This window comes from Candoia aspera, chromosome 6 (assembly GCF_035149785.1).
Source record: "Candoia aspera isolate rCanAsp1 chromosome 6, rCanAsp1.hap2, whole genome shotgun sequence".
In the NCBI taxonomy this organism is placed as follows: Eukaryota; Metazoa; Chordata; class Lepidosauria; order Squamata; family Boidae; genus Candoia; species Candoia aspera.
The window spans coordinates 24085171-24107980 of record NC_086158.1 but is presented as its reverse complement, the minus strand read 5'-3'; the positions used below and the strand labels follow the sequence as shown (position 1 = coordinate 24107980).

Sequence of the window (22810 nt, the reverse complement as noted above, 5' to 3'; positions counted from 1 at the left end):
AACAATGACCTAAATATTTCAGCATGAATTTAAGTGGCAGGAAACTTGAAGGTGCAAGCCAAGATTAACAGCAGTAACAGAAAGCATGGACAACACTTTCCAAAACAGTGTGTCTGCTTGAAAAGCGACGACTGAAACCAAGATCCAAATGTAAAGAACAATATATATCCTGGAATATACAGTAATCTAACATCTTCAGAGCTTGAAAAGTAATTGAGAACTATTCTAACTTATTGACACCTGGATTTTCCCCCTATTTACAATGGAACTTTGCCTTCTTTGTACATTTTTGGAATTTATTACAACAAAAATCTGACTCTATTTGGCAACGTTCATGTTGTTTTACAGGGGAACTAGAACAATGGCTTTATGCCAAATATGTCTTCAGTGACATCCACTTGATCAGTTTACCTAAAATGCATTCTTGCAACCACTTGATTGAAAAAGCTGGGCAGGAACAGATAAGGTTGGTATGTATGGGAGAATATCAGGAAATCCCAGGGCTATAAATTAAAACAAACAAACAAATCCTGAAGGAAGTTAATCGCAAACCACTTACAGATTTCTATGGCTGCTCACTCACGGTGACTCCAGGCAGCTTACAAAAATAAAATCCCAAATACAAAACCCACTACACTCCCACCCCCCTGGCAGTAACAATACAATTCAAACAAACCGCTCGATAGGCTCCGCATCAACCTGGGATCCACATGCCCGCTGGCAAAATAATGTTGTTGCCAAACTGCACAATTTGTGTCCATGTAATCACTTTGTTTGCCGAACAAACTATACAGTTCATTTGTTGTCCATGTAATCAGTAGAAATTGTGCTTGACTTGAGGGAGTTTTTCCCTTTACCTTACATTAAGGCACAACCTTCAAGTAAATATGGCAAGATAAAGATTATGGCCCATAGTGACTGAGGCTGATGGACCAACTCACCTGAAGGCGGCCAAATCAGGGAAAACTGGTTTAAAAGCATTCTTGTTACAATTAGCACCATGTTGCTTCTACAGCTATGAAAGGAATGTTTGCATACTGTACAATCTACTGTCATCCTGATTGTATGCCCATTATATAAAAGATTATACATAACGAGTCCTGCTTTTTTATTTATTTTATTATTTATTTATTTATTTTATTTTCTATCCCTCCTTTATTATTTTTATAAATAACTCAAGGGGGGAACGTACCTAATACTCCTTCCTCCTCCTATTTTCCCCACAACAACCCTGTGAGGTGGGTTGGGCTGAGAGAGAGTGACTGGCCCAAGGTCACCCAGCCAGCTTTCATGCCTAAGGCAGGACTAGAACTCTCAGTCTCCCAGTTTCTAGCCTGGTGCCTTAACCACTAGACCAAATGATAATTTATCATCCTTTATTACCTCTTATAAATACAGGCTAGCTGGTTGATCACTAGACTCTGAACAATTTTTTTCACCCATTGTTTTTTTAAAAAATGAATGGTGAAAATGTGAACATACCAACTTGAATCACAATTAGCTGCAAGGTTTATAAGAGAAACTCTAGTCTGACAAAAAGATTCCTCTTTTTAAATGCATATTACTTCTAAAACAGCTTTCACTAACACTAAGCAGTTGGTAAAGTTGTCTGCTTTTCCTTTCCACTTTCATTTATTGATTCAGTGACTATGGTTTATTTTAGAAATCTCTAAAGAAGGGTTATTTTAGGAAGTTCTACACTATGATTTCTCCACATTACTGTAGGAACCTCTTGCTGACAGTGAAGGCAGAGTCAAAAGCCAATTTTCTGCTTAATATTAAAAAAACAAACAAGCCCAAGATTATGTCAACAAGCAAAACTTGCACAATGTAAACAGGCCGAGGTACATTTGATATGGTAACAGACTTTGTCTTCCCTGACTCTAAAATTCACAGAAATGGTGATTGTAGCCATGAAATAAAGAGAAGTCTCCTACTCAGGAGAAAGATTGTGACAGATTTAGACAAAATATTAAAGGTTGGACACATCACACTGACAACAAAGGTGCATATTGCAAGTATATGGTCTTCCCATAGCATATGGGTGTGAAAGCTGGAACATTGAATGAGGAAAAAATCATAGCTTCGAATTGCGGTTCTGGAGAATTTTGTTGATAACACCTTACTCCTCAGGAAGAACAAATTATTTACTATTAGATGAAGTATAAGTAGACTACTCTTTGGAAACACTAATAATGAAACTAAGCTTAAATATTTTTGATACTTAATGAAATGGCAAGAGTCATTGGAAAAGATCTTGACACTTGGAAAATATCAAAGGCAATTGAAAAAAGAGGCCAAGAGGAATAAAAGGGTGGCTAGGTGCTATCACCGATGACAAGATCCCAGCAAAGCAATTGCTGATAGTCAGTGTGACTAAATGATGTCCATCAGGTCAGGAAGAATCAAAAGTGACTGAAAAGTAAGAAGTCACTGCCCCCCTTCTTTGGAACAGTATGCCTGCAGAAGTTACATTGGCCCCTACCCTATTAGTTTTTCAGAAATCGATTAAAACCCAACTTTTCCAGAGAGCCATGGGGATAGACTGGTAATAACGAAGACCTTCCTATTATAATGTTCTGTGTTATGGCTGTTCCTTGGGATGCTATTTGGTTTCTGTTATGATTTCTGTTGGTCTTATTTAAGTTGTATTTTTTTTCCTTTGTAAACTGCTTTGAGCTTTATTGGACTGAGCAACATATGAACTGCAATGTTGGTCTTATTTAAGTTGTATTTTTTTTCCTTTGTAAACTGCTTTGAGCTTTATTGGACTGAGCAACATATGAACTGCAATGAATGAATGAATGAATGAATGAATGAATGAATGAATGAATGAATGAATGCAGTTATTTGATTATTGGATTTATAAATTATATCTTCTATCTACTACATGGGCAGTCATACACAAATCAAATTACAATAAAATTGTGGGAGAGCACAGAAACAAAAATATTCAGTGCAATCAGATTAGAAATTATCAGTAAGTAAAGGTAAAGGTTTCCCTTGACGTAAAGTCCAGTCGTGTCCGACTCTAGGGGGCGGTGCTCATCTCCATTTCTAAGCCTTAGAGCCGGCGTTGTCCGCAGACACTTCCGGGTCATGTGGCCAGCATGACTCACGGAACGCCGTTACCTTCCCGCCGAAGCGGTATCAATTAATCTACTCACATTTGCATGTTTTCGAACTGCTTGGTGTGCAGGAGCTGGGACTAGCAATGGGAGCTCACCCCGCCGCGCAGTTTCGAACCGCCGACCTTCCGATCAACAGCTCAGCGGTTTAACCCGCAGTAAAAAGTACTAAAAAAATGAAAATCCCAACAGGACACACAGGAGAGGAGAAAGAAAGGTAGGGAAAGATACAGAGAGTCTAACTTTGTTAAAAGGAGTGCACTATAACAGAATGCTGCTATATAAAAAGTTCTCTTTCAGATACTCATCAACCAAGCATTTCCAGATTATAGGAAATATCAGGCCACCCAATGAACCCTGTAAATTACAGACAAGTGGGAAAAGGCAGTGCTTCAGATAACCGAACCCCATACTGTTTAGAATGGAGTACAGAAATGCAGTCCACCAGTATCCCTTTCATGGACTTCAGACTAGCAGAGGTCACAAATGTTGGCCCTTTTCTGCATACTGAACAAAACAATTGCCTTAAGGCTTGCCTATGCTTAAGATACTTTTTTTAATCCAGTCAATCATGTCCGATTCTCGGAGACCGCCTTCACAAGTCCCTGCAGTTTTCTTGGCAAGGTTTTTCAGAAGTGGCTTGCCATTGCCTTATTCCTAGGGCTGAGAGAGAATGACTGGCCCAAGGTCACCCAGCTGGCTTTGTGCCTAAGGCAGAACTAGAACTCACAGTCTCCCGGCTTCTAGCCCAAACTGTAACCACTACACAACTAACCACTATACTAACCACTACTGTGAGTAACCGCTACACCAAACCGGCTCTCATAATTTCCACCCTTCAAAAAACGGCTCTTGAACATGCCCACTTTTGAAATGTGTCCCTTGACGTACTATGCAAAGTCTCATATGGCCTTCAAGTTAACAAAGTTGCATGCTCCTAGTTTATGGCTTTGTAGACCAAAACCAGCATTTTGAGTTAAAATTAATTGGAAGCCAGTGAAGTTGTAATATTTGTTATGAAGGTATCCAGCCCCCAAAATTTTTTGAATGGAATGTTCTCTTCTAGGGGTAGCCCGAAAATAGTGTTAAAGGCTGTCTCACATAGAGCACATTATAGTAATCCAAATGAAATGTAGTGGAGGCACTCACACTAGACCTTCTTTCTCTGAAGTTGGCAAGAGATACTCCTGGCCAAGCTACCCCCCGACCAAGCAATTACCTAACCCCCAAGAAGAAGCATCCAGAAAATACGTTGAACTATACTGCATTCTTGATTTTACCATCATCCCCATTTGAAGGCAACAGATTAATTTAGGATGCAGAATAAGCTTGGGACTTTGGAGTAATGACCAGATGAATTGTTGCCAACTCAGTTTACCTAACACAAGGATTACATCAGACCTCCCAGGAACAGAATTGTGTTCTGTATGTGTGCCAAGTGGAGAGAGCACAGAGCAAATATAATTTTCAAATTCTTCCTGGTGACCCATGGATAGTTCTCTATTTCTTAGCCTCAGTTGCCTTTCGTGACCAGTGAAAGAAGAACAGGAAACAAGAAAGGAAATGCCATTCCTATTCATCCCTAGGGAAAGCTCAGGTTTTAAATCTAAATTACTAGTAGGAGCATTTCCTTTTTCCTGTAGTTAGAAATAGATGGTATAATTATATTGCCTTCTTATTTACCAACAATGAGCAATGTCATTTGGGCTTTATTTCCTGCTGAATATTATGGTTCAACAACTGCCTTTTGTCCTTCTATTTAAAGGGGGTTGTTCAGATTTATTATTAATGTATTTAATTACTATGCTGTAAATTGCCAGAGCATTAATTAAGGGTGGCATGCATATAAACACATTAGACTAAAAAAAAATGGTCATAGGAAAATAGCCTTCTACCAGTAGAAAGAATCACCCCTTAAAGTGTTTCCTCATTAGCAGTCCTTAGCAGGGCTCAGCTTTTACTGTGGCAGTAGAAAATGTTGCTGGCATAATAATGCATTGTCTTGACAATCTCTATCCTCCTTTGTGTTTTTGGCCTTGCTGGGTTTTTGTGATTCAGAAAACAGTGGGATAAAGCTGTGTAAATCATGGTCTGACAAAGGTTACCCTCATAGGGATAGGGGACAAAACTGTGGTTGCTAGGCTGTTCCAGCAACGCTGTAAATAACTAATAAAGGAAGGTGCTGAGGCTTAGTATATATGCATGTACTACTGACAGTACCAATTCAAACACAGGGTCTCTTTGCATTACATTTTAACCTGCATAATTCTTTTGGTTTGAAAATTTATGGATGGTACAATTGCTACCGTATGTGTTGCTATGATGAAAGAAGCCATACATAGTGAAACTACCACTAGGTTCCTACATCACAGTAAGCCACGATTTTGTTTCTCATGGTTTATTGAACAAGGTACTACTGGCTGGGTTCACATATGCTTTTAATACGTAAATCATGTTTTATAAATCACCAAAGCTGACTGCATGGTGCTATAGTGTGGTGTGCAAACACAGTACTGTATCTAAGTGTTGAGTCATGTTCTGGTAATCTATTACCAGATTATTAATCAATAATTAATTAATCTATTACCAAATTAATTGGACACCATTGAACAGATTAAAAAAAAATGAAGTCACCTTAGTTTTCCTTTGCATTACAGAGAAAATGTTATTCTCAACTAGGAGTTTCAAGTCATTCTGAGTGTTTCCTCTGGCATCACTTGTAGCTGGGAGAGACTTGCACATATGTGCAGCTCATGCGCAGCAGCCTTTTTCCTGCTGTTGGATGCATCGGAACATATCACTTTACCTTAGGGCTACATTGAAAGAGCTTTGAAAAGTGTTTCTCTTAGAGCAGAGGCAATCCAGCCTTTTCCAGCTTTGCTGAGCCTTAGGCAGTACAGTACATCTTTTTATATTTCAGAGTCAAGGTTTTAAAGTAGAGTTGCTATCTGGCTTGAGCCTGTGCTACTAATAGGAGCTTGATATGTTATATAAGCATATGAAGTCGCCAGCAGAGACCTAGGCGAGAAGTCTGTCAACCCAACCCACAAAAATAGTTGTGTAATCTTTGCCAACTCTGAAAGGATTTTTGGTATTTTTAACAGTGATGTGATTTTTTTTTTCCATCATGGAAATCCCATAATAAGGAAAACATCACTTACTTGATTTCTAGCTGGCATGCAAATAGAGGGGCAAGGCTCCTCTGAAAAAGAAGCTGGTGAATCTACGGCAAACTTGGCAACTTTAAGATGTGTGGACTTCAACTTCCAGAATTCCCCAGCCAGCATGCCTGACCCTGTGCTACAAACAGAAGCTTGATATGTTATATAAGCATATAATAATGTTGGCTGGGGAATTCTGGGAGTTGAAGTCCACACATCTTAAAGCTGCCAAGCCTGAAAAGCACTAATCTATGTGAACTCTAATGAATGCAATTCACTAATAAGAGGCTTTGAGACACTTGTAGCTATCTAAAAACCTCTTGGCACATTTGCGTGATCCAGAAACGATGTTTACTACTTTAAATATGTTTTTCTGATCCTTAGAATTACAGTACGGACCAAAGTCTTTAAAAAGTTGCGACATCCTTGAAGCTGCAGGCTTTTGTGCTTACATAATTTACAAAGATGGCCAGTATTACTTCTGCTTATTTACAACCCCAGATTATGACCTTTCTCCAGCTTTCATCATAAAACTTCATTTGGAATGCTGTGGATGATAGCAGGAAGCAGCAGTGACAGAACGAGTGGGAATAACAGATCAGAAAAATCAGTGCAATTGGGAATATGGAAGGACAGGGAAAATCTCATCATTCCTTTCATAACACCAGGCTTTTTTTTCTCTCGAAAGAATGATAGTGGTGATTCTGCCGTGAATTGTGTGGGCACTTACTTTCCATTTCAACTTTTCAAGTTCACAACTCTTTCATAAGAATTAAGGACTAAATATTTATCTAAACACCTGCACAAGAGTAAAAAGGTTAGGGTAATAACGGACAATTATTTTACAATTACTTTACAAACATCATGGGGAGCATGCAGGACCTTTTTAACTCAGAGAGGCTTCCCTTGCCTGACCACCTTTTTCTCTTTACATGCGGTGACAATGTACTTTTGGTCTTTCTTATTTGTCCACTGGAGTCATGGCCCAGTAAATGGAAATGCAGGAAGAACCTCACATTTCTCAGCTCCCAGGATGATGATGATAATGATGATGATGATGATTTTACTAGTTTGTTTTAGTACTTGAATCATTGGACCAAATTTTGAATAGGCCTATTCTATGTGTGAGACCAGTTTAGTGCTCTGGATCAGACTGGAAAATTCAGGTAGATGCTTAAGGTTCCTAATTTATGCATGCCTACTTGAGATTATACTTTACTGAGCAGAAATAAGGGTACAGAATAGAGCTCCATATTTGAGTGCGGTAGTACAGCTGAAATCCTTAATGAATTATCATTGCCAAGGCCTCCATTTAGATTCCAATACCTTTAACTGGTCAGCAGAACATAATAAAAAAACACTATGACATAACATGGCTTGTTTGCTTCTGATTTAACGCTGCATAAGCCTACCCGTTAAGTTTTAGCATTATGTGGATCAGTCCACTAGGGTAGGGCTATCATATCCGTGTGGCTTTACCTTATTTTGATAATGGTCATTTGACTAATTAATAATAAACTAACATATCCACTTGGCAAACATCCGAAGTTCAACTATATAGCAGCAAAAATGTCGTGAGTTTGCCATATTTGCTGCCATCTGGATATTTGCAGCTTAGACCTGGTAGCCGTATACTATGGCCGGTTTAACAGACCATACTGTTTAGTTTGTGCATGAAGCAGGATAACATGCAAGCTTTCATGTTCATTAGAATTATCAGTAAGTTGATAAAATAAGAAAAAAGGGGGGAGCAAAGGAAAGTTCTGCAGCTGCTTCCCTGCCCTGCCTAAAGGAGCAAACTATTTAATTATTTTGTTTTATGACAATCCTAACCACAACGTGATTTGCTTTTACACCTCATCCAGGTGATACCTTTTAAATAGCTTGCCGAGTCCTCGCATTTTGGGTCTGATAACGTGTATATTTTCTTTGCTGCGGTATTTGCCTAGTGTCTTTATACTTTTGTCCACTCACTGAAATAACTCTAATGACTCCCCGCTCCCCTTCCCCCCCCGCCCCATCCCATTTGGATGTCATCCCCTTCTGGCCGTAGGACCGGGACGTCTGATTTCCAAACGCTGCGTGATTGATGGGGCATTTTCACGCGCCCTCAAAAGCCCTTCCCGTCTTCCTCCGACGCGCAGCAGACGGGACGGTTGCGCCTTGCATGCAAAGCAGAACAGGTTCTTTGGGGACGGGCGGAGAAGCCTCGGTGGCTCGAGGACCCAGCCGGCAGAGCCTGCGCGCGGCGGCGGCGGCCGCCTCTCCTCTACGCCCTCCTGCCGAGTTAAGAAGGTGGGGTTTGCCTTTGCGGGGGCGGGGCTCCGACGGAAGGCCGAGCAGCGCGCGGGGACAGGCGGGCAAGGAGCGGGTCGAGTTGGGAGCAGAGGCTGGAGCGCGCGGGTGCGACCCGTCGGAATGTTTGGCTGCGCTGAGGCTCGGGAGCTTTGCGGGTCCTTTGCTGCCGCCTTTACTTAGATGCGGTTCCGATGAGGTGAGTCGGCTGGGCTTAATTGGGGAAAGATTAGACGTGACCGGGGGCTTCTGGGTTTGGGTATCTTGGCGGGAAAGCAGCTTGGGACAGGCTGGAAGGCGTCCCTTCCCCGCACGAAGTTTCCCTAGCAGCTGCTGCAGTTAAAAGGATCTTGAAGAGACGGGGAATTGGTGTGTGTAAACACGCTGGTGCTTCTTCCATCGCTGCGCCGCAGGAGTGCCTCAGGCAGATGGGGGGTTGCTGTATCTCCCCCGCCCAAAAAGCCTACAGAAGAATAATGTAGGGAATAATATCAATGCTATAAGAACGCTAACAACAGGAACAGCGAGCTGGTACGCAAGCAGTTACGGAGGAATGTACAGTATGGGAATTACTTCATACTCTTATAGTGAAAGTTCAGATTTTTCTTAAAGGTGCCGTCTGCTTTATTTCAAAGGCTTCAAACAGATTACGGCGTCCTGAACGGACAAAGGGGGAAAAAAATAATCCTTCTTTTCAAATGCAGTTCATTTCAAGGATCGCACACAGAAGGCTTGTCACGCCCCCCCCTCCTCCGTGCTTATGATGGATAGAAATGGTAGAAATGCCATCCAAGAGTCCTGGAGAGCTGGAACGTTTGCAACTGTATTGTGGCCTGCAGTTGGATTAATGTGGATGCTGGAATTCTTCTCGTTTATTGTGCTTCTTAGAGAGTACTAACTGTGTAATAGTATGCATGTTTTCAGCAAGTCCCAGGGCACTGAAGGGGGCTTATCCTCAAAACAGGCCTGGGCTTTCTCAACCTCAGGCTAGGCAAAGCTTTCTATTGAGTAAATGTGCATACTTGAGCATGGAGTTGTTGGAGCAAAATACAGTTCTAAAACCCCATGCAAGTATTGTGGAATAAATGTCTGAAAGCAAAATCCTAGTTTACCACTTTCTTTTGCTTTAAAAGCTCATGTTGTGTAATAAATGTACTGGGTTGTAAAATGCTCCTAAACTTTGTACAGTTCTGCTTATCAGATTGGGATTCTGCTGGCCCGAGGCACAATATAATAAACTGCTGCTAAAGTGCAATCTTATACATGTTAACTCAAAAGTGAATACCAGAGTTCATTGGCGCTTTCTTCAGTGTAAATTTATACAGGATTTTTTTTCTGGGAAAGGAAGTTAAATTCTTGCTGCTTTGCAACATGTAATGCCATTATTCTTTGTTGAAAGGGAAGAATTTGGGAACAGGTTTGTCATATGGTAGCTACCCCCTCTGATTCCTTAGGAAAAAGAAAGAAACCTTGGAAGCATCATTGTGTACCTTTTGGGATACTTTTAAAGTATCTCCATCTTTCCTTCTCAAAGGCACTGTTATGCATTGTACATATTGGAGCTTTCTTAGCAATCCTGAGCATATTTTGCATAATCCTAGGAGTGTACCGAAATATGGATTGATGGTGGTATTGAGTGAAATTAGATTTGATGAAGGAAATTGCACCAGATCACATGTTTGCAAACCTAAAAATATATTTTTCTAGAGAATTTGTTAGTGGTAGGAAATATAAAGGGTTCTTCATTTGCCTGGCTGCTGAAGAGCAGAGTGTGGCTTACTTGCACATCAACAGAAGTTGATCCAATACAAATGATTACTCTATTTCTTTTGCTTTGCCTTGCCTTCTGGAACCACGGTGGCGTATGTTAAATTATTCTTGGCAAGTGTTCCAGTGCTGTAATTTAGTAGCCCCTTTATTTAAAAAGCTGCCTCTTTCCTCTGCTGTTTAACTGCACATAGAATAAGAAACTGCCTACTTTAAATAACTATCTCAGTAAAACAGGTTCTAATTTTAGTTAAAAGTTTCTAATTTTTTCTGGCACAATATAACCAGTGCCCTTTTTATATTATCTTGGTGGGAATAAATGTAAGAATACATTGCAGATTGCCTAGTTATTTCTCTGTAAAATTCTGCTTCCATGCATCCACCACTAGTCGTGTTCCCACCAGCTGTAGGCCTAAAGTCTTTGAGAGAGTGTTCATCAAATACCCTTCTTTTTTCATTTCATCTTATGGACTGCAATATTTTTCTCCATTATTCTTTAACCATGTTGATGGAAGCCTGTGGGAAGATGGACAATACTGAAACAATTACTGGGATTTTAACTTGAATGAGAAATATTAGTACATCTGATAATTTCAAATACTGATCTATATTTTAGATGATTCTTCTTCCATAAATGGGGCCCGGGCAATTACTGTTTAAAAGAAGAATGTTTCAGAGGTCCCTAAACTTAATCCATTTTTCCTCTATACTTCTGAGAGGGGTTTGAATGGTATCTATTAGCTATGCCATCTTTAAGCTGCCACTGCTGAAATCCCTCCCCCACACAAGTCTCCCAGACTGAAAAGCCCCACTTTCTTGGCCAACATGAACTAATAGTACTTTGGAAATAGTGGACACTTTCTTCTCTACCCTCTACCCATCAAGGGTGATTTGTTAGTCAGATTGTCAATAGCTACTGAATGATTTAAGTTTCTTTTCCCTTTTTTATTGTGCAATAGGACATATTGCATTCCTGTGTTGATGTTGAATTGACCTCAGTTCTGGGTTATGGATGGACAAAATGAAGTAGACTTTTCCAATAACAACATTATACCATTGTGGAAGAGAAGATCACCTCATCATGGGCATTTGCATACAAAGAACAAACCCAGACCACAGTCTTATCAGAGTTCCACTGGGGTCCTCTTCACAGATTTTCCTGTGGAAGACAAAGATACATTCACTTTAACCCAACCTGATGAAACAATAATTACTTCTCCGGACGGCAGCTCTATTCAGAGAGGTCCCTTGCTTTTCAACTGTAAAAATGTGCCAAATGGAAAAGTTCAGTTTCCAGAACATAGAACCTTATCTTCTACGCTTTCTGACCAGTCCCCTCAAATCTTGAAAATGGTTTCAAGTAATTCTATAAACATTACATCTAGTGGCTGTATAGATTCAGCAGGCAATAAATCAACTCACCCAAGGAAGGCTTCTAATCAACCATCACTTAGCCCCGAGAAAGAACAAATTGTTTTCACATCAAGCCTTGGACTGTCACCAACAGAAATTGTGCATTCACCAAATAACAACACAACCATTGCCTTAGCATTACAACCCAGTCAACTTCCTAAAAACTTAGAGACGGAATCTGTTTGCCTGCGTGCTCCCTCAGACATTCCGCATTTGCCTCTACAAAGAATACCATCAAATCGGAATAACCAATCAGATATGTCAGCTGTGATTCTGAGTACAAATAGTCTTGCTGCATTAAAAGTGGGGAAACAGCAGATCATCCCTAAGAGTTTAGCTTCTGAAATAAGAGTAATTGGCAAAGCTAATTGTCAGAATGCAGAAGCAAACAGCAGGGTGCTAAAGGTACGCAGCATGGTAGAGTCTCTTGATGCACCATTGGTAGCCAGTGAAGATGAAGAAGCAGAAGGGGATGTGGAGAGTCCAGGGATGCTAAAGCGTAGCTTGAGGTCTACTTCATACCGACGAGCTGTTGTGAGTGGTATTGACTTTGATGGTATTGCCAATTTTAAAATGAAAAACAGGATGTCTCAGCCAGTGCTGAAGGCAGTCATGGAAGATAAAGAGAAGTTCTCTAGTTTAGGAAGAATAAAGGTAAGTAAATAGATGAAATTATTAATAGTTTACAATCATTGGTAGTTCAGATTGGTTTATTTTAAATATACGGTGTTTTAGTTTTTATGCTGCAAGAAGATCAGAGTAGTGTTTTAACTACAGAGTAATCTGTGAAATGGGTTACACTTGCAATTTACTAATTCACAGACTACTTAAAAGGCATATTTGCTCTGATGAATACAGCATTCTGCAAACATGCATTCATTACAGTGGTTAATATAGGATGAGCACAAATAGCAGGAGGAATAGGTGAAAGAATCTATTCAGTTTGTGACTTTTCCTGAACTGTACTGGCTTAGATGGAGAAATACTAGGGGATGGAAAAGATAACAAAGCAAGGTACAAGGGGAAAATATATGTATATATATATATATTGCTTCTAATATGACATGATGTGCCCCTTGTGTGAATGGATTTATGGTATGTAGGGAAAAAAAATTGTGAGAACTCTTGTAGGTTTAGGGATGAGAAAGGAAGTGTTCTCTAACAGAAAGTTCATGTTATGTTGTGTTATGTGTATATTGATCTTGTTGCTTACCCTACAAATATACCAACTTCTCTGTTTACTGAAACAAGTAGGAAAAGAAATAAGTGCATTTATTTCTACATAGCATTCTATATTATCCAATTTTACAGCATAGAACTTAATGCCAACTACTTACAGACAGTAGCCTTTATATTTTTATTACCAGATTTAGAGATTCTATCACCAAATGAGTCTTTGAAATGTTCCTGAACAGACCCTTTGCTATCAAACTTATCCATGGGGGGGGGGGAACCTTTCTTAAAAGTGCAGTGCATCACATTTTTTAAAATGTACATGTTTTAATTTTTTATACAATGCATTACCCACTTTTAGTTATCTATGATAATGCTATATTTACTCCTTTGAGTAGGAAATTAAGATTCTGTCTGCATGGCTAAAACACCCATAGGGAGTTCTTTACTCCAACAAGTGCTCTTAGCAGCTATCCAGAAATTTATCCCTGTGACATGGGATGAGGTTTTATGTCTGAAATGTATTTCAACTCTAGCACAAGCTCTGGATAAAAATCCAATTCTCTTATCTTCAGAGTTTGGTTAGTGTGGAGTACTATCCAGTATAGAAACAAACTGAACATTGAGAATAGTAACCTTCTTTGACCCTGTGTTTTTAGGCACTCAGAGCTCTTGTTGGGATCAGAAGCAAGCCATGTGCCTCAATCTTACCTCAGAAAAAAGGCAGGGTCGTGCATTGACTTGCTTGGTCTTTCTCCAGACTGGAAGCCTAAAATGTATATAGATATGGAAGCCTAAAATGTATATAGATATGTGTATGAGAGAATGACATTACTGTTTCATAAATTTCCCTTCAGATGCTCAAGTTTATAACATTGGTTTATGTGGTAAACATGATTGTTCCCAATTATGTAAATAAGCCCTGATTGAAGACTTGGGATCGTATATCTTGATTTATCATTATATTGATGTTGCTGTGCTAATTATTTCCTGGTTGTAAATGTCTGAATAACCCTTTATGGAAGTATTGTTTATGCAACTGCTCTTCAGTTATACTTCAAGATGAATCCACTTTATAGAGATTCTATCAGTTTTATATCAGGACAATCATGGAACTGAGAAACTGGAAGAGCAGAGTGCAAGTATTGTTCTTTCTACAATGACTAATGGAATACATTCTTCATGAACTTTTTGTGCAAATTGCATATTCAATACAGATTCCAAAGCAGTCCTTTGGAAGCATTATTTGGAGTTGGGTTTACTTTTCAGATCATTGGAGCAAGGGAATAGATATCTACAAATCAACATTTCTGGCATCTTAATTCGTATTAGTCAAAAGTGGTTCATTATCTGTAGATGAATCTCATTACACTGACAGTTACTTACTGTCCATTAATATAGACCCTTTTGCATAAAGAAAAGAGAAATTTCCCCAAATTTCAAACTTATGAATAATTTGTTCAAAGGCAACATTTGTATAACTGAACTAAATATGGCAGATGTACAACTGGATTTCTTGAATATAATTTTGCTGTCATGTCTTTACTAAAAGTGTGCTTAATTCCTTTTTTTTTTAATTTGCAGTCCAGTCACTGCTAGGCACCAAAGTACAACTGTCTGGCCACTAAAACTTACAAATAATATATTTTTTAAATGTCATAATCTAACCCCTCCCCACCCTGGACTTCAGAGATTACAGTTAGGAATGTGTACATTAAAACATTTTAAAAACTGATAGGATTTGAAGATTTTTTTTAAAAAAAATATTCCATTTTGGTGTTCTTGGATATCATCTGAGGAATGTTAGGTTTTTTTTTTAGTATCCCTGGGACTGTGTGGTTGGATTAGTTTTAGCTTAATGTGTTGTGCAGCCCAGCCATTGGGTTCTGCAAGTTATGGCTATGGCTTAGCATGATGCATAAACCTAGCTACTTGTAATGTAGCTAACAGATCATGGCTACTATATCCTGTTCTTTTCATGTCAACTCTTCTATAATGATGAAGCTGAATGAGGTAAATTGTAATGCATCTGACCTATGACCTGTTTTATCTTGCTGATACTTCTGATCTTCTGTATAACTTTGGGAGACTAGAAAATCTGCTAGGTGGAATAGGGAAGTCTGTTTATGCCAGCCCCATTGCATGTACCTAAATTTTAATCCACCCCCCTAGACTTATTACCAAATAAGGTAAGATTTAAGCCTTAATGAAATAACCAGTGATGGAATATATTCAGAGTCTAAAAGCAAATGCTTTAAAAATCTTGAGAAAATACAAATTTAGATAAAAGCTGGTATGTGAATTAGCTTTTAGGAATGTATATTGAAACCCCTATAGAACCAGATGTTTTCTTAGGATAATTAGGGGAAAAGGCTGATTTTTCTTAATTACACAAAGATGATCTCAGACTAACAAAATCACTTATTTTATGTATTTTATTACACTTTAACCCAATGAACCATTTCATACTTTAACAAAAAGTTTAAAATTATTCTTGAACAAAAAGTAATATAACTGATATGCATGTGAAATTCTCTTACTTGTAAATATCTATTCCTCTAATTTCAGTGGAGGTAGTGATTCTGAGTGTGTTTTCTCTTGTGAATGGGTTTGGAAAGTTCTGATTCTAACTCAGAACTGTACCAAAGTTATAGATCTCCTGGAAGATGGCTACTAATGTAACTTACTAATGATTAAATATGTTATGAAAAACATTTTAAATTCATTTTTCTTACGCAATTCACTGAAAATTCCTATTTTTACCAGTTTCCTCTTCTCTGTTTTCTTTTTGAAATATTATAGAAGAAAATGCTCAAAGGACAAGGGACCTTTGATGGACAAGGTAAGGATTGTTTAAATACTGTACTTTTTAATGATTTATAAAGAAGTGGAACCAAGTTAAGTTTTACTCTGCAGTGCAAAGTTTGGACCAAGGGTGTAGATTCTTCTGTTGAATTTATATTAACAGGGTGAGGGAAAACAAAACCAAAGCCTTTACAGAATATAAAGTGGCATTTTTGTTGTAATATCCAGTAGTAGTGTTCTACCAGAAGCATGGGTGAGAGAAATCTGGACCAGCTTTATGATATATTCAGGTAGAGTAAAACAGGAGGGGACTTCCTACTGCAAGGAATAGTTGCCATTCTGTCATATTGTATAGTTAATTCATAGTGTGGGAGTGAAGTACTCATCTTGTTATAGTGGATTATATATGCATTGGTTATCTCCCACTTGCATGCCCTCCCCATCTGTCCTTATGGGTATTGTGAATTTCTGTTGTCATCACTGTTGCCTCTTGTACTAATATACATATTGTTTTGTTGATCACTTTCCTAGGTAACACTTTGGTTTGTTTTTTGGTCAGCTGCATTTCACATGTCGGTGAATTTTTTTTAATTCATAATTTTCCCTTTGTTATGTTGTCTTAGTTCTCTTATTAAGCAGTTTCCTTTAATGTCTTTGCCTTTGTTCATTCAACACCTCAGTTCTCTTAATTTGAGACTGCTTCATTTTTTAGCTACATTATACATATACTGCTTTTTGCTGGTCTATGAATATAATAAAGATTTGATTTACGTATACTGCTTGTTTAACATACTGCAATTTTTAATATATTTCCACAACTTCAATGGTGTCTTCACACTGTTATTACCAGTATAACATATTTATATGTCCTGTATTTAATAAATCTTAGGCTTTCAGCCAAAGCTGTAAATGAAACAACAATTGAAATCTAACATGATAAATTGAAAGCAGGGGTCAAGTCCAGTTCCTATCCCCCTCCGCAAAGTGTTAATAACAGGAAAGTGGACTTGTTCAGACTGATCCCATGTATATATACACAGAACTAACTTCTATAGAATTCATAGGGTTGGCATATAAGAAGACTTGAAACATAGCTCAGCTTACTTTCACAGTCATCTTACTGTTGACTTCCTAGGTCTCCTAACTGATCATGTGTGTATTTTTGAACTATATTATTTTTATTATTCATGTGGAATATAAAGGGACTTAAATTTATCTGAAAATGTGGCTATTTGGGATTTCTGATTGAGACTTCAGACACTTAGGTCAAGCCCTTAATTTTATTTATAATAACATGATGTTCAGTACTACTCTGGCTTTACAACATATTGCTAAGGTATTATTAATTTCTTGAATCTTATTAGGGTAATGTGTGTTCAGTATTTATAAAGTAAAGGAAATCTAAATATAGCCACTTGTATAAATTATGCAACATGATTAAATATGGACTGATTTGATTATTATGTGAACATAATTTGTTTCATTTTAATTGGGCATGAGAAAAAAGAAAGACCAATATACAGTATTGAAAATCTAAGATGTCACTACATACATTTCAGCTCTTCATTTGCAGTCAGAAGTACAAGAAGCTAACTGAGCCTATATAAAATTTCAATTGATTTTATTCTTTCCTCGTCATATGCCTTGCTTACTAACAAGTTAAATTAGCCAAAATTCACAAGAACCCTTTGTATTCAATTACCTACGGGATGGGGGAGAATAAAATGGGTTCTCTTTTGTTTTTTGTTTTTCCTTACTGAATCTGGCTGACCTGTTGTTCCTGTAATTTGTAGTATGCTAGTGTGGTCTCTGTTCTGAACAAGGCTGACTGTTCAAGAGAAAATTATAATTACGTAGCTTAGAAACTTCTCAAATCAATTTCCTTTTTGTGTTATTGCAGAAAATGCAGTGTTGTATCAGAATTACAAAGAAAAAGCTTTGGATATAGATTCCGATGAAGAGGTAGAATCAAAAGAACACAAGTCAGATGAAAAAATAGTTATTCAATACAAACCTCTAAGATCGACTTGGAGTCAGCTGTCTGTGGTAAGTGTCATAATATTAGTATGTAGCTCAAAGCTCAAACTGAAAACCAGGAATGCTTAATAAGCAAGTCTCTTTACCAGCCAATGTGAGGTTTTATAGCCTTTCTTCCCCTTCAACTACCACCCAAAGCAAAGTATTTATGAACATGCAGATAATATTCAGTAGTTGTAATTGTCAAAGATAGGTAGCTGCTGGATCTGCATTCCTGCCTTTGACTCATGGTTTTTCAGGCAACCAGACCATACGTGTTAAGACTTCAGGAACCATCTTTACTGGAATTTTATGGAGAGGAAAAAACTTTGATGCATGTTTAATAAAATAACAATATGGAGGGTGGTCAGGATGGCTCTTTCCTTCTTACCATTTTGGAAAGCAGTAAAAGCTGGGCGTTTCCACAGAGCCTTTTGGAGAGAAGATCTTCACATGTGGCTGACAGCAGTATGTGGGTTAGCTGTTAAAGTGATTAATTGGCTATGGTTTAATGTGTGATGACTGTAAGCTGCACAGAATTCATGGAGTAGGCAGTATACCAATGCATAAAGAATAAAAATACAAAATATGAAGAAAGAGCAGCTGAGCAGAGGTTATGGAAATAGGTTCTTTTCTTATAAATACCAGGGCAAGCAAACACTGGCTCCCTGCAAAGCATGGCTTGTAATATATCTTTAAAGTGTGGTGGTTCTCTTTTAAAGCTGTCAATCAGAAGACTACCCCCTCTCTTTCCCTGTCCCCTCAGTTCCATGTCATATTGCGTGTATCAAGGAACCATTGGGACTTCTTTGAAACTGACCCAATTTGAACCCTAATTCTCCTGAAACTTTGCTGGCAATTTCAGTTTTGCAGAGATGGAAGCCCTGATCAGGCATTCAACTGAACATGTGGGAGACTTGACCCACAAGGTTCTTCTTTATCTCCCTGAGCACATCAATTTGTGCTCAGACAGAGGTTTGAAGGTTACTTTCCCTGAATATTCCTGCCTTATTGGGGTCTTTCATTGTATAGAAAGGTGCATTCTTTGAGGTCAAGCCAATGTAAATGACAGTTCTCCTTAAGATCGCTGCATGAAGAGCAAGGAGACTCAAGGGCAGGGCATGTTTTTCTATGTATTTTCATACGTCAAGCCTTCCACACTTTCAGCTGAACACTTGAACAGATGTTCTGTCCCCCCAAATTCCAAATTGCTAAAAATTTTCAGAAAGTTCAAATGTGAGCTTAGTCAAAAGATTCATTGTGAATGAACATTCCTTAAATCTTTCTGAAGCAGTATAATTGAATTGGGTTTCAGCTAAATCAGATACGCAACATAGTTTAATGGCATAGTTTTAAGAGCAAGCCAAAAATCATTGTTTTAATCAACTGCTTTAAAAAGGTTGTTTTCATTAACTACTCAAAGTTTGACCTATTGCAATCAGAACAACCAACTATGCTGTGCTGCTAATTTCCTGCTGTGGTCTCTGCTGGATTAGGAGAGAAGATGGACTGCTTCAACCTGAAATGGCTCATTGCAGGGAGCTTAAATTATAGTGTGAACATCCAAACTTGGCCATTATCTTAGCAGTCTGATTATTGCTTTCATGTGGTTGCTTCCCACACCATTCCATAGGGGTTGGATAGAGCTGTTGCAAAAAATAATCATGTCATTAGCCCCTGCCCACTTGCTATCAGCTGCCTCAGCAATATTGGAGCAATGTGGAATGGATAATGCACAAGCAGATAATGAACATCAGTTCTGTGATACAACTATTTTCCTGCAGTTTCACAGATACAGAAATAATTTTGCAAAATCTTAATCTGTAAGAGGTGAAAAATTATGTTTCTTTTTTGTATTCTGAAGTTAGCTGCACTTAGAAGTCCAATTCATCGCTTAAGAGACTTGTAGTTAGCTGCTTATATTTGATTTTAATATTTGGCAGTATCTTTGCATGCTACTATTGTTCCCAAAATGAACAGAAAAAAAGTTAATGCTTTTATGACTCAAGAGCCATTCTGATTCCCTTTAGTAAAATTGTCTTTAGTCTATTATTTATGCAGTAACGACTTTCAAAAAAAATGTCTCTATTGGCTATAACGTAATCTTGTATGTAAGAATGACTGGATTAACTGAAAGGTATTAGAGAAAAATTCACCAAGCCAAATATAGTTCAGTAATTACACTTTATGGTCTGTTCTTGCTTTCCCAAATATGGAGCAAAATCAGGTAATTTGCTGAGTTGTTGGTTGGATTTATTCAGCATACCAAACCAAACAAATTGCATTATGGCTTAATGCAGTTGTGAACCCAGCTTATGTGTTTGTAAGCCAAGATGTATAGGTTAGCAGAATATATTCTGTTAACAAGCTGTGGCTAAAAACCATGGCTTTCAAAGATGAGGTGGACCAAACTGCTAGGTGGTAAATAGCTGGTGGGTTACAAATTGTGCTGTAGTCAGATTCTTAATGTGTGTGTAATATATATATAGAGAATATATGTGAAATGTTGGTACTATGTGTGGGGGTTATTATGATTATCTTTCTTGTTCCTTCCATGTGTTCTGGTTTTATGTAAGGTGTTTTTTTTTCCTTTTTAATTTGCTTATCTCTTCTAAATTGACTGTATGAAAAAGAAGCTGGATAGAACAAAGTCTTTTGAAAATAGTTCCTAAGCTATTTGAAATGTGATATCTTCCAGCTCTTTTTAAAGCCCTCTTTGTTTGAAGAAGTAAAAGCTATGCTGTCTCATTCACAATATGCAATAACAGGGCAGTAATACGCATGTGAAAGATAGCTTTAATCGTGAGCATACAAGGAAGTAAAGTGAAAATGAACTTGGCAATGGTATATGTTAAGTTATACAACTACGTTTTTCAAGTTATCTGCAACACCTTAAAATAGTTGCACCTTTTATAACTACAGAAAAGTAGTTTCTGGAAAGAATAGATCTTCAGAGATACAATTCCAATATCCCATTCTCAGAGTGACAGCTCCTTTGCTTTCATGAACAATGAGAATCTCAGGTAAAGACATGTTGTTCTAAGGGAACAATTAAGCATTCCCTCTCTTATGAAATCATCTGATGAATGGCCTTTCTCGTTACCTAGCTACCTATAAATGACCAATTAGCTGGATCAGTCCCAAATTTTGATCTTAAAAGAAAATTTATGGGGATGGGGACCTGAATTGATTTTTTCTTATATGCAAGGTATGCAATTTTGACATGCTGAGGCTGTAGGAATGTGAGGAGCTGATCTGCATGATTGAATCTGTCTAACAAGGACAAATCTGATTAATTTTAATTCTAACCTTTTATTGCAGTAATAGAGAGTTTTGCTTGTATTAAAATGATTAGAGGCATGCTTTCACTAATCTGGATAAGCCCACTGTAAAGTAATGCCTCTTTCTGTGGTAAGCATAAGTGTATGAATAAAATAGGCTTTCTGAGTGTGCATCAAGCAAAAAAATAGTAAACTTAAAGCTTACACTTGTGCATTTCCCACCAGCTTCTTACCTTTCCTCTATCACCATTCTGAAATTTCATCATGCCTTTATTTGTCCACGTTGGATGCACTGTCCTCTGCAATTTTGCTCGGGTGCTACAAAAATACCCATTTACATCACCAGTGCGTGTGTCCCTGAGCCATGTGCTCTTTTTCTGGTATCTCTGTCTGGAATTCTGGATGTCTTTTCTGTATCGTATCCTGAAGATAGGATACATTGGCAGGGTGTACGCCTTCGGTTTGCTGCTGCTTTTGTCCAACCAGAATACAGATATGTCCTCCCAGGTTGCTCATATATGTATCATGTACCTTTCCTTGTGATTTGAAACTGTATTTTTTCTTTAATTTTTACTTTTATCTGTTTTATTTATATGTATATATACATATATGTATATATGTATACACATACGTACATGCACACACTCACGTTTTCTTTGCAGTTGACTTCTGGCCTTACAAACAATTCAATTAAATAAATAAATTAAATTTACTAAACTAAATAAATTAAAACTAACTAAAATACAAACACATGATAAACATTTTATATTTTTGAGTAGGAATAAGCAGAAATGGTTTTTCATGTAACAAAAAACTAATGAAAATAAAGTAATTTAAAATAAAGTAACAGAGATAACATGTATTTGTCTTCTATTCCTCCTTCCCACAGTCTGCCCAGGTCTTAATCTTCCAACCACACATTCATGAATATTTGCAAGGTTTTTGTCTCCCTCCTTCCTATCACATGCCCACTGCTGATCTGCCAATCTTCACAGAATGTTCCATCAACCTACTCACTCCCCTCAATATTCCCAGTCTGTTAGAATTTTCATATAAGAAATACCGTGTTTTTTTTTAAGCACAGATTTTTCCCCCCCTTGAATTTCACGTCCTTGTTCCACCCTTGAAATTTCTGGGGCATCGTGCAATTTGAGAACTCTTTACCAGAACTAAATCAACACCTTAGTCTACTGGGGAATTGAGAACACAAACACACTTTTGGCAGTAACACTCTGCCCAGGGCAGTTTTCCTTTTACATCCAGGAAGCCATAATAGAATCCCTGCAGAATGCCTTTGATTGGCCAGGGCTTCAATAGTTGTGGTCCTGCAAAGGGAACTGACAGTACAGAGGTTACCTCTAGTTGAGTAGCTGACAGACCCTTAGATATGATCATAAATGGTCAGTTGCTGTCTGTATAATGAAATAGCTTTACATTTTAGAAACTGAGTTAAGGCAGAGCAACTCTAAGCTGTGTGGACTTCAACTCCCAGAACGCCCCAGCAAAGCTGGCTGGGGAGTTCTGGGAGTTGAAGTCTGCACAGCTTAGAGTTGCCAAGGTTGAGGAATCCTGAGTTAAGGTAAGCAGATGAACTATTTATATCTTTTTTTTAAAAGTGTGAATTATGAAAAATATATTAATAATTAAGCATTCATTTCAGGTGAAGAGGAATGGCTTATCTCAGACCATCAGCCAAGAAGAAAGAAAAAGGCAAGAGGTACCTGAATCATGAGTTCAGTTATGAATACATGGCTTTCTATTACTTTTGTTT

At 38.0% G+C, this 22810-nt stretch overlaps 1 protein-coding gene and 1 long non-coding RNA gene across 3 annotated transcripts in view; both read left to right on the top strand.

Annotated features, from left to right (window-relative positions):
- Positions 1-22810, top strand: part of LOC134499731 (uncharacterized) — a 296249-nt gene that overhangs the window by 7777 nt on the left and 265662 nt on the right. The gene's annotated exons all lie outside the window — the stretch shown is intronic.
- The window catches only part of ARHGEF26 (Rho guanine nucleotide exchange factor 26), a 66847-nt gene continuing 52712 nt past the window's right edge, over positions 8676-22810 (top strand). The window contains exons 1-5 of one of the 2 annotated variants that reach the window (XM_063306536.1): positions 8676-8783; positions 11311-12418; positions 15740-15779; positions 17643-17788; positions 22700-22756. In XM_063306536.1, the coding sequence (XP_063162606.1) occupies positions 11360-12418; positions 15740-15779; positions 17643-17788; positions 22700-22756 (1302 nt within the window). In that variant the 5' untranslated portion in view covers positions 8676-8783; positions 11311-11359. The remainder of the gene's footprint in view (positions 8784-11310; positions 12419-15739; positions 15780-17642; positions 17789-22699; positions 22757-22810) is intronic. The other variant, XM_063306537.1, reaches the window with a different exon arrangement.